General features: G+C 46.0%; 1 protein-coding gene across 2 annotated transcripts in view; it reads right to left on the bottom strand.

Moving 5' to 3' along the window:
* Positions 1-1,647, bottom strand: part of Cep43 (centrosomal protein 43) — a 31,299-nt gene extending 29,652 nt beyond the window's left edge. The window contains exons 1-2 of one of the 2 annotated variants that reach the window (XM_021149129.3): positions 1,446-1,647; positions 1,164-1,217 (exon numbers count right to left, since the gene is read on the bottom strand). In XM_021149129.3, coding sequence (XP_021004788.1) covers positions 1,164-1,217; positions 1,446-1,547 — 156 coding nt within the window. In that variant the 5' untranslated portion in view covers positions 1,548-1,647. The remainder of the gene's footprint in view (positions 1-1,163; positions 1,218-1,445) is intronic. The other variant, XM_021149131.2, reaches the window with a different exon arrangement.
* Between the last annotated feature and the right edge of the window lie 11,416 nt (positions 1,648-13,063).

Genomic DNA, 13,063 nt, shown 5'->3' with positions numbered 1-13,063 from the left:
ATACAGTTCAAACTCTGCCCGTTAAAGCAGGAGAAAATCAAGAGTAAAACGATTTTCAGAGCAATTAAACATGTTTGTGCTCAAAAGAGCCAGCAGAAAAGAAATCAAAGACACAGTGTTTAATAACTAAGGAGATGAGAATACATAGCAGACAATACCAGACAAATTATATTGGCAAGGCAGAGCCTCTTCTCTTAAAGCAGGAGTACAGCTATACGGATACAGGTAACCTTCCTGAACTGACAGACTGGGATAGAAGCAACAGGGCACAAGTTAGGACCCAGGAGCTTCTCTTGTTCCTGTGAGTGAGGGATCAGGTAAGAAAGCTAAAGGGGACCAGAAGGGGGGAACCCCAGACTCTGCTCAGTTACAACCCTCCACTATGGGACTCACACATTCACCTGGCTAAGTGACTTTTCTTTGGCAATGCTTATGCACAAACAGGAGAAGGAAATAATTCGCTGGATCAAATGATCTGTTTAAAAAAGCAAAGAAACATGGGACTCCAAGGGTGGACAATGGGACCCAGCCTAGCCAAGAACCAACAGTAAGGATGAAGAGGAGAAAGTTAAGAGCAGGTAGGTTATACAGGGCCACAGCCGTGGAAGGATGGAGGCAGTAAGACTTTGATTCTCCTGTGATTCTTACTGACAAGGAGTTACAGGACATTTACTCAGGATGGTTGCTGGGGCCTGGGGTAGGCAGAAAAGCCAAGTTATTAAACATTCAGGTCTCACTAGATTTCTTTTTTTGCGGGGGGGGGGGGTATAAGATCGGAGATGTTTTTAAAGTAATGGTCAGATTTTTAACCAACCAATCAGAATTTGGGAAACGGTTCCACAGTGCATTCCTTACTGCAGAGACATTTGAAGTGTACTAGCTTATAAAAAGTTCAAAGTAATACTTCCGGTAACTCAACGAAACGCTTTCACGTGACTCCTGCACCTGAGCCTTAGCTACGGTCTCCCGAAATTCCTGTGCTACTTTAAGGCCACTCTAAACGTGCAAAATGATTTAGAAAATGAGTATTGGTAAAGAAGCCCAATCCTTAGCCGTTCAGAACCATCCCCGGTTAGTCACTGAACTATTTCAGGATGGCTTTCCATTTATTAGAAACCGGGCGTTAAGAGGTACGGCATGAACAAGGTCTGGGGGTCTCTTACCTCTACTTTTTCTTGTTCTTCTAGTGCTAAAAACACAGCCGCTCTGAGTTCAGCCTTCAAAAGAAAAACCCACAAGATTACAAGTCAGTTTCGCAACCTGAAAGAACGGGGGCAGACACGAGGGTGCCGGCCGCGCGGGCAGCGAGCTACGGAAGGCGACGGGCCTGTGCGCTCCACACCCGGCCCACGAACTCCGGCCAAGGCCCCACGGCCGCGTGGCCGCCCCGTGCCGGCGTCCCGCGCCCCGCGAAGCCCCGAGCCCCGGCGGCCGCCCCGCCGCACCTTGATGCGGTTCAGCACACCGCTGTTCTCCAGCGTCTGCACCAGCAGGTCGCGCAGCTCCGTGTCTTCCTCGGCCACCACCGCGGCGGTAGTCGCCGCCATCTTGCTTCTCCAAGACAACCACCCAAGCCGCGCTAACGGCCAACGGCCGCCGCGGAAGCCACCCGGCGCGGGAGCGCGCAGTCGCAGCCCCGCCCCTCACGCGGGGAAGAAGACCTACGGGGTGGGGCCTTCAGGCCGGTGTTTGGGTTTCATGACGCGAGGGGCGGGCCTCAGCGTGTCGTTTATGGGCGGAGCCATAGGCACGGGGCGGGGTCAAGCCCTGGTGACGCGCTCTGTGGCATATTTACAGAATTATATTAGAAATTTCACTAAATTGCACTTAATTTACCCATTCCTGTGCGAGAGAAGAGTCCACTTTGGCTGAACTTACTGGCTCGACCCGCTTAGATGACGGTGTCAGGGGGAGATGCTCTGGGAGGGAGGGACAAGAGGAACTAAGGGGCGGAGACTCCAAGTTGGCGGAGTAAACTGCGGGGCGGGGCCTTCCAAGGGGTTGTTTCTAAGCGTGAGCAGAGAGTAGGCGTTCTGTTCTCGCCTCTGTGCGAGTTTACTCGCTCACCTTAAGTCCGTTTTGCTGGGCGGCGGGGTCTGCTGTCTCTGGTACCTTGCTCTTGTTCTTTTGAAAGAGCAATCGGCCAGGAGAGGAAATTCCAGGCTGCAGCATACACGGGAAGCTTCAACCGTGTTGGCTTGGAACTTCACAAAGTTTCCCGTACCGGTCTGTAAAAGGGTTGTGGACTCATTTCCAACCACGCAATTGGCCTGTGCAGTATGAATGCAGATTCACATAGGAATAAAGTTAAACGCTTTCAGTGCTGCTTTTCAGTTTATGAGAGAAACTAGAAGAGTGGTTTTTTGTTTGTTTTCCTACATCTTCCAAGAAAGGAACCATTGAGAGGTTAATTTTTAAGACTGGCCTTAAGGAGAACAGTTAAGGGGGTTAGAAGGGTCACACATAACACTGAGGACGTTGGGTAAGAGGGGACAAAGAGTACTTCCCATGCTGGCAGTCTAATTACAATCGGGGCACAGGAAAGGAAATGGGTTTAATAGATCAGGAAAAACTAAGAGGAGTCCTTGTAGTGTGCAAACTTCAAGCTAGGGCCAGATGAAGGGGAGAGTGCTCCAGTAAAGGAAGAAACTTGTCTGTGCTTGACTTGGCCCATGTGCAGTGAAAGCAGCACTGGTGTGGTTGGCAGAAGGAACCAGGAATGGGGGGTTGGGGGGGTGCTGATCCAATGCAGATGATGACACGCTACTGTGGAGAATGATGGGCTTGAGGCATTAGCTGATCCGTAGATTGGATACTCAGAAAGGTCTGAAATGCATCTAATCAATACTTTAAAATTGAGTGGCTATCCTGTTCTAGACCCTTGAAGATTAAGAGGCTTGAAGATGTTGAAAACTATCTCCCACAGCCAGGCAGCCATCAGTCTGAAGCCTTGGAGTGAGCCCTTATGTGAGGACTGGAGGGAGACTAGGGATACTGAAGACTGAGACTGTAACTTCGCTGTGATTGCAGTGAAGATGAGACTAGTAAGGGCTGGGTGAGGTCATAATCGGTGGGCCAGTGTCCCAAACCCTCCCAACACAAAAAGGGTCTCTTATCAGGAACTGAAGACACAGACCATCTTGAACTTCCTCCAGAGACTAAGTTGGGTTTCTGTTGTAGAAGACACCTGGTCTGGGGTATTTTGTATGGCAGCCTGAGCTGCCAAAGCCAGATGGCTTCCCCAAGAGATGGAACTCAACAGCTGTTGTGTTGGGAGGTTTGCTGGCGAGGAAGAGAGGGCACTCCACTGCAGTCAGGACCCAAAGGAAAATTACTGTGTCTGTGGAAGTAGCAAGATGCCCATGACCATATAAATACACACATACCTACACATAGTAGTTTGATTTTAATCTGTCCACAGTGACAGGGAGACTGACAAGGGCTTGAGTCTGCAGGGTGACTTGGGAGCTGGAGACCGGGGAAATCTGTTCCTGAGCTAGCTGGCTCAGTGCCCAGGGAAACTGAAGCTGACCCTGGAGTATGTTCCTCTTCCCACCCCCAGCGTAAAGGCCAGAAGCAAAACACACTCTCTTATTGGAGAGACTAAGTCCTTTTAAAAAAAATTTTTTTTGAGGCTGGAGAGATGGTTCAGCAGTTAGCACATACTGCTCCTGCAGAGGACCCGAGCTTGGCTCCCAGCACCCACACTGGGCAGCTTACAAATGCCCGTAACTCCGGCTTCAGAGGATCTGACACCTCTGACCTACTTGGGCACCTGTACTCATATGCTCATACCCACTGACCCCCTCCCAAAACCAAAAATCTTTTTTAAAATAAAATAAGGATCAGAAAGATGGCTTGGTGTTAAGAGTGCTGGCTGCTTTTTTAGAGGATCTATGCTCGATTCCCAGAACTTCCATGGCAACTAACTACTGCCTATAACTCCAGCCCAAGAGAACACTGCCCTCCTCTGGCCTCTGCAAGCATGTGGTGCACATACATAAATGTAGGCAAAATGCCCACACAAATAAAAACAAAATTTGTAGTATTAATATTTTTAGTAAATCCTGGCATGGGGTCACTAGCTGCCTCGGTTTATGCTCCCAAATGAAAGACACATATACAGCCTTTATATTTTAATATGCTTTAAACAGCACAATAGCTGGGCAACTGCCTAATCTCCATGCTGTTACAATCTACCTCCCACCAATAACTCTGACTTACTACTTACTATGTTCCATCTTGACTGCTCTTCAGTCTAATTAGCCCTCTGAGAGACCTTCTCTTCGCTCAGAGCCCAAGGTGCTCTCCTTTCTTTTCTACCTCATGATGGGTCTTGTCTCTGTCTGGCATACTCCTAAGGCATCAAGTCTCTCCTACCTCTTCCTTGCTGTCCCAAGCCAGCCCCGCCCCCCTCTTTCTTCTCCCCAGCCATTGGCTTCTAGCATCTTTATTTACTGATCAGAATGAACTGTGGGCGATTCCCAGAAGCTATGTGCAGATACTTGTGTGTAAACAACATTGGGGGGCTCAAATTAACATTAGAATACAAATTTTCCTGCAAATGTAAGAAAACACAATTTTAAAGTGAGCATGTCCCATTCTATCTAGTTAGGTTACCAAAATTTAAACTGTCTTATAGACTGGGTGCCCATGTCCCGTCAAGTTAACACATAAAACTAGCCAGTGTAAGGCTGGGCTTCGTGGTGCTTGCCTATAGTCTGGTGGTGGTTAGGAGAACCAGGAGTCCAAGCTTTCATACAGATCTGGTTACATACAGATCTGAGGCCAATCTGGGATATATGAGACTTGTCTCAAAACAAAAACAAAAACAAAAAACAATTCAACATATTGTAACCGGGTTCCTATAAGATCAGACAGGATCTAGCAAGGAAATGCCTTCCCAGCTTCCATTTGAATTCTCTTGGACTAGAATATGTCATTTCTTTACTATTAAAAATGTGTCTAAAATCATGGAGATTTTAGTCTGGCTACCAGAGTACACGCACCTTCTCAGTAGGCCGTTCTGGGGAGCATCAGGCAGGTAGAGAATGGACAGGATGCTGTGAGTGGCCGGCCTGGGAGGCTCCTTGGATGTTTTCAGACTGTGCGTGTGATGTGGCTGCCGGGGAAGAGGTATACCACTCTTCCTCTGCTAGGACACTCAGCAGAGCGCTCTGAAGGTGCTGAGTTCATTATTTCCATGAAGAGTCTCGCACTAGGTTGTTGGTGGTGGTTAAAGTTCTATCTACATGGACTCTAGGGTTGTGTTGCGTGGGTTTCAATGCACTGTTAGGTTGTTGACTATAGCTTGTCACTTAGCCTCTCTGTGCCTCACTTTCTCAACTGCCAATGGGACAGCGAGCAAATTGCTTTTGTTTTCGTACTTGCTTCGTGCCCCCAGAGAAGTTGTAAAACCTAGAAAAGGTAAGTGGTTTGCCCAATGTATGCAGCCGAGATTAACCACAAGCCTGTCTGGGTCCCTGCTCTTGCCACGGTATCTTACTTTCTTCCAGAGTTATAGGCTGTAGCTATCAGAGCTTGTCTTCTGTGGCTGTACTAATTTATGAAGGAAAGGGTTTATTTAGCTCGTGTTTCTGGAGATTGGAAAGAGCAGCGTCAAGGTGTGGCTCCTGGTGAAGCACTGAGAGCGTGTGCTGCTGGCTCAGTCCTTTTCCCCCATAAAGCCATGAATGCCATCACAGGGTCCCACCCCTCTGCCTCTCAGCTTGTCCTAGCCTCCTCCTGGAGGAGCTTGTTCACACATGAACTTACTGGAGAACCTTTAAGACACAGCAGTAATTTGATTAAGCAAAACAAAGTTAAATACTAATAAAGCAGAGAAAAGAAAAGCAGAATAAAGGAACTGTAGAAGGGGAGACAGGTTCATCCTTTACCACCAGGGAGCAGTGTGCAGCAGAACCAGACCAGAGAGAGCTTTTCATTGTTTTGTATTACCTGCCCAAAGATGTGACGACTGGAGTTTGCCACATCGGCTTCCCCTCGAGCACCCCTCTCTCACTTTGGCATAAGGACTATTTTGAGCTGAAGGCAGTTTAGAAGAAGCAGCTCTATAGAAACACGCCCTGCCTTCTGCCTGTTTGCCCAGCAGCAGCATGTGCATTTACAAAGGTGTCTACTTCTCTCTACCAGGCAACAGGAAAGCCAGTAACCAACAGACAGACCCTCTGCAGCCTGGGAGGTACTGAGGAAGCAAACTGTACTGGCCAGCCTCTTGGGCCATTACATCTCATGTGTTCTTCTGCCCTTGTTTTCTGCCCTGGAAGCCAGGACTTTGTCAAATGTCACATTGCTTTTCTAGGATATATGAACACCACAGGGCACCTGGTGATATAAGCTTCTGTCTCGCTTTCCTCTTAACCTCTTTTACCAGATCCCCACCAGACACTGGAATGGGTGGAGGGAAAACCTCTCTCCTACAAGGCAGAGAAGTGCAGCCAGTGGTATCAGCTAATTGGCCAACGTTAAGTTCACCCTTTGAGAGTTTTTTTTTTTTTTCCTTGCTGTGCTGTGCATAGAACCCAGGACCTCCCGCCAAGCTATATCTCCAGCCTTTACATGCTTTTAAATATGAACAACAAGAGAAGAGTTCTGAGTGTTTTTTATTTACTTCTGCATTTTATTCCACACTACCTAGCTTTTTTTTTTTTTTTTTTTTTTTTTTTTGTATTTAATGATCTTGTTGCTAAGTGCATGTCTATGTTAAATTGATTGGTTCAAAAGCTGTCACCATGGTAACAGCAATACCTGGCACTTTCGAGCCTGGGAAGGAATGTTCTTAGTGCTGCAGTGGCTGTGGCTGATGTTCTTATGTGTATTCCACACTTAGAACCTGGCCAGATTCTAAGTTATGGTGCTAAGATAAATTTAATTAAATAGGGGATGATATTATTTATCTTTAAAGATCTTTTTTTTTCTCACAGTGGGGCTAGAACTAAGACTTTGAAGTCTGCATGCTAAGCATACTCTATAAATCTGATGGACTTCCAGTCACCTGCCAGTAATATTTTAATTTAAAAAAAAAATCATGCCGGGCGTGGTGGCCCACGCCTTTAATCCCAGCACTTGGGAGGCAGAGGCAGGTGGATTTCTGAGTTCGAGGCCAGCCTGGTTTACAAAGTGAGTTCCAGGACAGCCAGGGCTATACAGAGAAACCCTGTCTTGAAAAACCAAAAACAAACAAACAAACAAACAAAAATCTATGCAAATTCATTTTAAAAATTGTGTGCATTTGTCGGGGAGGGGTTGGGGGCGGGTAGATGGTCCCTGTCAATGGTATCTGCCTTAAAAACATGAGAACCTCACTGTGGAGTCCACAGTTAAGAGTGGTATGTGTCAGTAATCCCAGCACCGAGGAAGTGAGGTCTAAGACGAAGTTGGTCAGCCAGCCTCGGCAACTGGCTAACTCCAGATTTAGTAACAAACTCTGTCTTAGAAGGGTGGGGGGCTGAAGACTTGGATCAGCAGTTAAGAGAACTCTGATCTTGCAGATTCAGTTCTCAGCAGTGACATGCAGTTCAGAAGCGCCTGTAATTTCAGTCCCAAGGGATCTGATGCCCTCTTCCAACCTTTGAGGGCACAGGTGGTGCACAGATACACATGCAGGCTAGACACATAAAATGATAAAATAAACAAATCTTAAAAACAGTAAGGTAGAGGAAAGCACCCAACACTGACCTCTGGCCTCCAAAGCCCCACCCTGTAACCTGGACTCGTATATGTTACACACAAATACGCAAACACTTAGGTACCTTCAAAAATGTTAGAAATTTAAAAAATTATAAAGAATGCTATGAATTCACTCTCTATTTTAAAAATGAGAATAAAGAGAGCTGATTTTGGACCCAGAGGCACAGGTCTGAGATCTAGCACCACCCTGACAAGTTTCTCTCTGTCTGGCTACAAATGTGTACAAATTGCAAAAGAGTAACATTCGGATCTTCCCCATCTTCTCTGGGAATGCAAGGAAGGAAGCCTTAACTGTAGAAACCTCTGTAGGAAGTCTCAGGCGAGGAGAAGTATAGGAAGCTACAATTTAAAACAGACTTAAAAGACATCTTTAAAACGTGAAATTATTGTGCTTGAAGATGTCAACTTGGATGATAAAATTATAAAAAAATAAAAGACCACCACAGAAGTCAGGATAGTTTCTTACAGGTAATAGCTGTAGAGGACTGGGAGGCTTGCACAGGGAGCCTATCTGTAAAGGCTGTCTGGGGGAGCTGGCAAGAGTCTAGTTCCTCACATTAAACGTGAGGACAGAAAGAATCACAACAAAACAGCCCAAAGCACAGAAAGCTTTCACCTCAGTGTGGTAACCTAGAGAGAATGACATTTTTTAAACAAAGCTACAGGGAAGTGTAACCAAAAACCAGGAAGTGCTCCCACAGTGGAGGAAATAAACTTGGGCTGCTAGGGTCACAGGACAGGGCTTGAGAGAGGACCACAGCTGTGTTTGTCTGCATGGTGACACCTCTGCAGTTAGTCTCTGGGATGGGGTGGGCGGGGCTGGGAGACTGGCCTTCAGTACTTTTTTTGTTTGTTTGTTTTGGTTTTTCGAGACAGGGTTTCTTTGTGTATGTACCCCTGGCTGTCCTGGAACTCACTTTGTAGACCAGGCTGGCCTCGAACTCAGAAATCCACCTGCCTCTGCCTCCCAAGTGCTGGGATTAAAGGCGTGCGCCACCACTGCCCAGCCCTTCAGTACTCTTAAAGTTAACCCATTCTCTCAACAATGTGCCATTAACTGAAAAGATAGTTAAGAATAAACAAGTTAGAAGAATGGGGCTGGAGATGGCTGCGTGGTTAAAAGTGCATACTGCTCTCTGGAGCCAACACTTCCCCTTCTGTGGAGGCCTGACTCTTACTGTTCAGCCAAAGCACAGATCCATATACATTCGGTGCTTAAAAACTCTGCACTTTCTTCTTGTTTATATCATAAGTACATCTAAGGAAATACCTTTCAGGCACATGTAGAAACAGAGAGGTGACGGAGTCTAAGCCTAGCCATACAACCAATCCCCACAGGTACACAGGATCCCTGGATCCTGCACTGCAGGTTCAGCCACACTGTGACAATCCCACTGGGCGACTCTTTTCCTGTGTCCTCATCAAGGAACACATACAAATGTCTTTACAGCTCAGCAATTCTGCTCCTGAATATTTACTGGAAGGAAAGAGAAACCTGAAAAGAATTCTACATGGATGTGCACAGTGACTTTATTTATTAGAGCCAATCCTGGGAACTATCCAAATGCCACCAGCGGAGAACAAAACCACTGTGATATTTTACAATGGGATACTAATCATAGATAAAAAGGAAGGAGTGACAGACATGTAAGACAGGGTGGATTTCACAAACACAACACTGAGCAAAAGATGCCAGACGCTCAACATTCAAGGCTGAGCTCAATCCACTTGCTGGAAGTCAGAGCATGGGTGCTCTGTGAGAGAGGTAGGCAGTACCTGAGAAGGGGCACGGGGCGCTCTCGGGAATGGGAGGGAATGGTCTGTATCTTGAGAGGTGCAGGACTTCCTGGATGGAATTATTTGGCAAATGTTAAAAGTAGGGGCTGGTGAGATGGCAAGTTGGGGCTGCTATGCAAGTCTAGTGCCCTGCATAAAGGAAGATAGCTGTGCACTAAACTGTCCTTTGACCTCCACTTGCAGTCAAACACTCATACCCATGAAATGATGAAATGAATCTAGAAAAATGTATCTAACCACCTCTAAAACTTTTATAGATTTGTGCATAAGGGATCAGTTTCAAGAACAAAAGAAAAACCGCCTCTGTGTTGAAGATTCTGGGGTAAGGTTCAGAGAATTGGAAGGTTTGCTGGTCCAGGTCCAAATGATCTTGGGCTGCCTTTAGCTTACTAATAGCCAGTCAACTGCCCACCTCCATCCTTGTGACTAGTAGGCAAACCCCAAAGGCTTAGAATATCCTCAGATAACATCTGAGACTTATAATAGACAGTTTTCTGTTTTGCTGTGACCCACCTATCTAGTGTTCATATCAATGGATCTGAAAAAACACTTTGACTTATGATTTTTGTTGTTGTTCTGTTACTGAAAAAAATTTCAAAAAAACTATTACTGTGTAAGAATGTGGTTCTGAGGTAATCTTTGTCCCAGCTGTACGTATCTGCTTCCAGAATGAACTGTCTTTTATATCCTTTGAGGTAATATCTGTGTTTTTCCAACAACACCATAATTTAGATCTGAAATGCTCCTCCACAGGCTAGTTACCAGCTAGCAGTACTTTCATAGGGATGCGGAGGGACCTGGTTGGCTGAGGCAGGTCACTAATGCAGGGACCAGGAAGGTCACCATAGCTGCTACTTCCTACTTTGTTTCCTGCTCTGCCATGGTGTGGACAGCTTCCCCTACACTATACTGCTGCCCATATGGACTGAGATGCTCCAAGTCTTCCCCACTACAACAGGCTTAGCACTCTAGAATTGTGAGACCAAACAAATATTGCCTTTCCTTAAATTCTGTCAGGTTTAGAGCTATATCACTGCAAAATAACCAACACACTGTCGGTAAAGGTGTCAGAGGGTGGGTGAGATGGCTCAGCAGGTAAAGGCACTTGCCACTAAAGCAGGCAGCCTGAGTTTGATTTCCAGAACCTACATGGTGGACAGGGTGAACTAACTCCCTCAAGTAATCTAACAGGAGTGTTGCGGCTATGTTAAATGTTCTCAGTTTTAATTTACAGTAATGTAGATGTGGACAAATATGGAATAGCTTAGCAAACTGGGACTCCTATTGGCCTGGGCTATGCGCATGCCCTTTCCCTAATAACTCACTAGCAACCTATTAGCAACCCAGGATCCCCACCTGCAAGTTTCTCCTCCTCTTAGTGCCCACCATTCTCCAGTTATGTTGGGTACAAGGATAGGTAGGGTTGGGAGCTGATCTAGTTTGTACTGGTTTATACTGGTTTGCAGGGGGTTGAAGAGACCTAGCTTAGAGAGTGGAACCACACCCGGTGTGTGGAAAGCAGACCGAGGAAGCAAGTGTTGCCAGCAGAGGCTTCATTCAGTACAGGTTGCTGTTACAGGAGAGACAACCAGTGATCCCCAGGAAAGCAGATTTCCAGAGCTTACGTGCTTGGCTGCCTGCATCCTGGTGAGTTTTCAGACCATATTTTGTGGCTGGTAAGGTGGTGTAGCCTTCTTTCTCTTCCCCAGAAACCACTTTCACACACACTCTCTCTACCCCCCTATACATCTTTTTGAAGTCTACCTTGACATATAAGGAGGTTAATATTAACAATGTACCAAGTGGCCTCCACCTCCGCCAGGCTTCTGAAGTGCTGATAAAAGTAAATTATGATGGGATCACGGTGGCTTTAAATTAGCAGAGACTAGCTGTGTGCCGCCACCTCAATCTGGTCCAGGGAGACTTTTCTGTGGTTTAACCAGCTTTCTAAAACAGAGTATGCCCCAGGGACCAAGGAAAATTACTTTAATGACTAGTTACATTTTGAAGATGGAGCAGGGTGCCATTTAGACAAAACAGAATTCCCTTGTTAATCTGTGGCCAAATGCTTGTAAGACATTAAAGGGATGTGGAAAAGCCCATAAAAGCAAAGAACCAAAACGAGGGAGCCTCTCATCCTAGGTCTGACTTGCAAATATCACTATGAACTCGTGGTAGGTTTCCTTTAAAACAGAAACCAACAGGGACAACTCCTAGCTTTGTCTCCTACTCAGGGTTAGAATGGAGTAGCCTAGTGGCAACACATCCTTGAACCTGGCTGTGCTCTCCACACACCAAATTCCTAAGCACCAGCGTGCCTTGACAGAATGAGCTTGGAGCTACAATGTGTGTAGCCACGGCTGGAGAGCAGGAGGCTCAAGGTGCATGTGGCAAATGACCAAAAAGTAAGCGTCCCAATGCCTGGAACTACAGCCCTGAGCAAAAGCCAGAAACAGCAGAGCAGTGCCGGGCTTCAAGGCTGCATGAAGGTGTGCTATGTGCCCTGCTGTATCTGGCTGCCAGCCTACTGTCTGGTTACTTCTTTCAGTGGAGCCTGATGGGACTTCAGGTTACTTGGCTAACCTGAGATCCAGTTGACACAGAGCAGGGGATACAGTGAAGACCTTCATCAGCACACACTTTTGGAATTCAGAACTACTCCCATGTGTGCCCCAAAGTGACCAATGAGGACTTTCTTTTCTGTTCTATTATTTACCATCATCACCATCATTGTTGTGTGTTCATATACTATAACACATACGGAACTTTCTATATAACACACTTTTTGTCCCTATAGGTGCCATGTGAAATTAGCTTCCAGGATCTGCCTTGGCCCAAGGTGTTTTGGGCCTCCTAGCTCTCAGGTGACAGCCTGTCTCAAAGAGGTCCTGTGCTATTTCTCTAAGAGGTCCTGGTTCCTCTTAATGAAGATGTATACTCAGGTGCTCCTGTCCTAAGGGTGCTTATGGCCCCGAGTTGCCCATTATCACTGGGTTTTTAAAATTAATTTTAAAATCCTTTATTAGTTTACTTTAATTAAAATTTTTTTACATTTATTCATTTTATGTATATGTGTGTGTAGTGAGAATTCTGAAATTTTGGTTTCTTTAAAAACACAGATGTATGTTAAGAATGTGGTTTTGTTTTAATTCCAGGTGTAGGGATGTAGGGTTGCTTTGAAATGTCTGCAGCAGTTGACTATGATTTGCCCCGTACTCTAGCAGAGGCATGGTTTTGCTAGCTGCAGATAGTTTCTGCAATTGTGTGACATTTGGAATGCTGGGAACTTTTCAGAGGGTGTATAGATGCTAGAGACCTAATAGGCAGGGTAGGTAATTGTTGGTCTTTCAGATGGGTTGGTTTCGGTTTGTTAGTAGTCCTTTCTTCACAGAAGAAACAAAAGGAAAGAAATTAGACTCAAGGATCTCCCCTCCCTCTCTCCTCCCTATCCCTCTGTCTCTCCTATCTAGGGATAGGAGGTAAAACTGGGGGTGGGGGAGATAAAGGCTGGGAAAAAAACCCCACAAAGGACCAGCTACATGAGTGTACATATATG

The sequence above is a fragment of the Mus caroli genome, unplaced genomic scaffold (genome assembly GCF_978045245.1).
Source record: "Mus caroli unplaced genomic scaffold, Mus_caroli_1 scaffold_18, whole genome shotgun sequence".
Lineage (NCBI taxonomy): Eukaryota > Metazoa > Chordata > Mammalia > Rodentia > Muridae > Mus > Mus caroli.
This window is presented reverse-complemented; position numbering and strand designations above follow the sequence as displayed.